The sequence below is a fragment of the Octopus bimaculoides genome, chromosome 5 (genome assembly GCF_001194135.2).
Source record: "Octopus bimaculoides isolate UCB-OBI-ISO-001 chromosome 5, ASM119413v2, whole genome shotgun sequence".
NCBI classification, from domain to species: domain Eukaryota; kingdom Metazoa; phylum Mollusca; class Cephalopoda; order Octopoda; family Octopodidae; genus Octopus; species Octopus bimaculoides.
This window is the reverse complement of record NC_068985.1, coordinates 104,546,571-104,548,896: the sequence shown is the minus strand read 5'-3', so window position 1 is coordinate 104,548,896 and position 2,326 is coordinate 104,546,571. Positions and strand designations below refer to the sequence as shown.

Sequence of the window (2,326 nt, the reverse complement as noted above, 5' to 3'; positions counted from 1 at the left end):
TTTTTTTTTTTTTTTTGTAATGTGGCAAAGACATAGAATAGTTATAAATATTTCCCCTGACCTCGCATCGCTACATGTTGGTCAATAAGACTGACAATCTTCATATATCCATTGATAAGTGCCAGTGACCGGGCAGTGTCTCCAATGATGGTCTTAGCATTAAAATGAACACCCTGAAATTAGAGAAATTACAAGAATAAATAAGAGAGGTAAATAGATAAATAGACAGATAGATAGATAGATATAGAGGGAGAGAGAGAAGTAAGTAAAGGTCATAAAAGAAATGAAAGGGTAAAATGTTAAAAGCATAACACAGCATATAAATATTGTATTTGATGGCATAAAAGATGTACAGGCATATTAGATGCAGCCCCAAACCTTGGCAGCAGATAGTCAAGAAAAAATAGTTATTAGTGCATTAATGCATGTTAGATTTAAAGGCGACTAGCTGGCAGAATTGATAGCATGCCAGGTGAAATGCTTAGCAGAATTTTGTCTGTCTCTATGTTCTGAGTTCAAATTCCACTGAGGTTGATTTTGCCTTTCATCCTCTCAGGGTCAATAAAGTAAGTACCTCTGGGGTCAATCTAATTGGCTTCTCCTTGAACTTGCTGGCCTTGTGCCAAAATTTGAAACCGACATTTAAAGCAATGAAAGCAGTGAGTTGACACAAGCATTACTATGTTGGAAATATTACTTTGTGGCACTTAAGACTTTACATGTTGAGTTCAACTAGGATTGGCTTAGCTTTTATTTCTTTTGTGGGGGCCGATAAAATAAATACCAGTTAAACATTGGGTTCAACGATGTAATCAACTTGCTTCATTGTTATAAGCTTGCTGAAGCATGCTCAGTCTCTGCAGCAGATTTCCCAAGTTTAATGTAAGATCTCACATTGGCTCTCTGATCCAACTTCCTGTCCATGACAAAAAAATCATAGACTACAGCCTATACATGATCACAAAAACACAAATTTCAGAACTTGTAAAGTAAACATAGTGATGTCACTAAGCACACTGCCTCATGAAGGTCACTGCTAGCTCTCATCACGCATGCAACTGTGTGCTGCCATCTATTGGTGTGCTACAGAACTAGTCTGAGAACTTTTTGATATCACTTATCTATAAAAGGTTTATAAGTTATTTTGTTTAGAATAACAAAAGACAGTGAAACAGCAAAATCATTAGTATGTTGGACATACATTAATATATGTTAGTTCAAATCATTGGAAACTGAGCTAAAATAGTTATTTTGTTTCAAAGGAAACCCGTCCTGATTGATGCTTCGCTGTATTCCCATTTTGCTTCCTCTAGGTATGCTTAAAGAAAAGCGTATATGAAATCTTTTGTCCCCTCCCCACTTCCTATCTTTCATTATCTATCAGTTCTCTTCTGCCTATCTGTAAAGTCAATGCTTGTAAGATTCTTTTTTTTCTCAATAAAGTAACTGCTGAAGTCATGCTTTTGATGAAAGTGAACATTAGCTTTGATCTCCCCTCTATCGATTCGTCTTAGTCAACCTGTAAAAGTTCTGACCAATACATATCAACAATCCCATAATTCATAATTAGTCAGCTCAAATGTTTGGACTATCTATCTACCGAAATTACCTGATTTCCGAAGTTACAAGAAATTCACGAGACAATTTGTATGAAAAGAAAAAATAGTTAACTGATAATGCTACGTTTAATAAGTTATTCTGCTGGCTATGTCTGTTGTTTTGCATATAAAAAAATGTTTGGAATAATTAAATAATTTTGTATGTATAATTTTCTGGCACTTTTTCGTTTAACTGTGACAGCTTGTTTTTTTTTGTTTTGTTTAAGTGTGACAGCTTGCTTACACGTACACAGGAGTTTTTGTGTGACAGCTGAAATATTTTTTGTTTGAGCATGACCGCTAAAATATATTTAATCAGAAACGAAAATTAAAACAAAAATACTAACAAAACATATTTTATTTGAAAAATTTATAGATTATAAACATCTCTCGCACCAATCAAAATTATAGTTTATAAACATCTCTCACACCCATCAAAAGAGTCTGGAATGGATCATCATTAAATTGATATTGCCACATGAATTCAATTAAGGGTGGAGGTAAAGATCAGGGACCGCACCCACTTCGGGTTTTTTTTTTACAAAAACACACTATATCGATGGTGGAGATTCCAAATATGAAAAAAAAAATGCATTTCAAAATTTTAATCCCCACCCCCTCCATTTCTTAAATTTTTTTTTTGGTGAAATATGTAGAGAAATATGGAGATTATGATACTGAAAAAAAAAAAAATTGGAAAGACTTCCACCTGTCCCTCCCCACCATTT

General features: G+C 34.0%; 1 protein-coding gene across 2 annotated transcripts in view; it reads right to left on the bottom strand.

Moving 5' to 3' along the window:
- The window catches only part of LOC106879729 (ankyrin repeat and SAM domain-containing protein 3), a 20,405-nt gene that overhangs the window by 14,256 nt on the left and 3,823 nt on the right, over positions 1–2,326 (bottom strand). For both annotated transcript variants that reach the window (XM_014929410.2, XM_014929411.2), the window contains exon 5: positions 62–173. In XM_014929410.2, the coding sequence (XP_014784896.1) occupies positions 62–173 (112 nt within the window). The remainder of the gene's footprint in view (positions 1–61; positions 174–2,326) is intronic.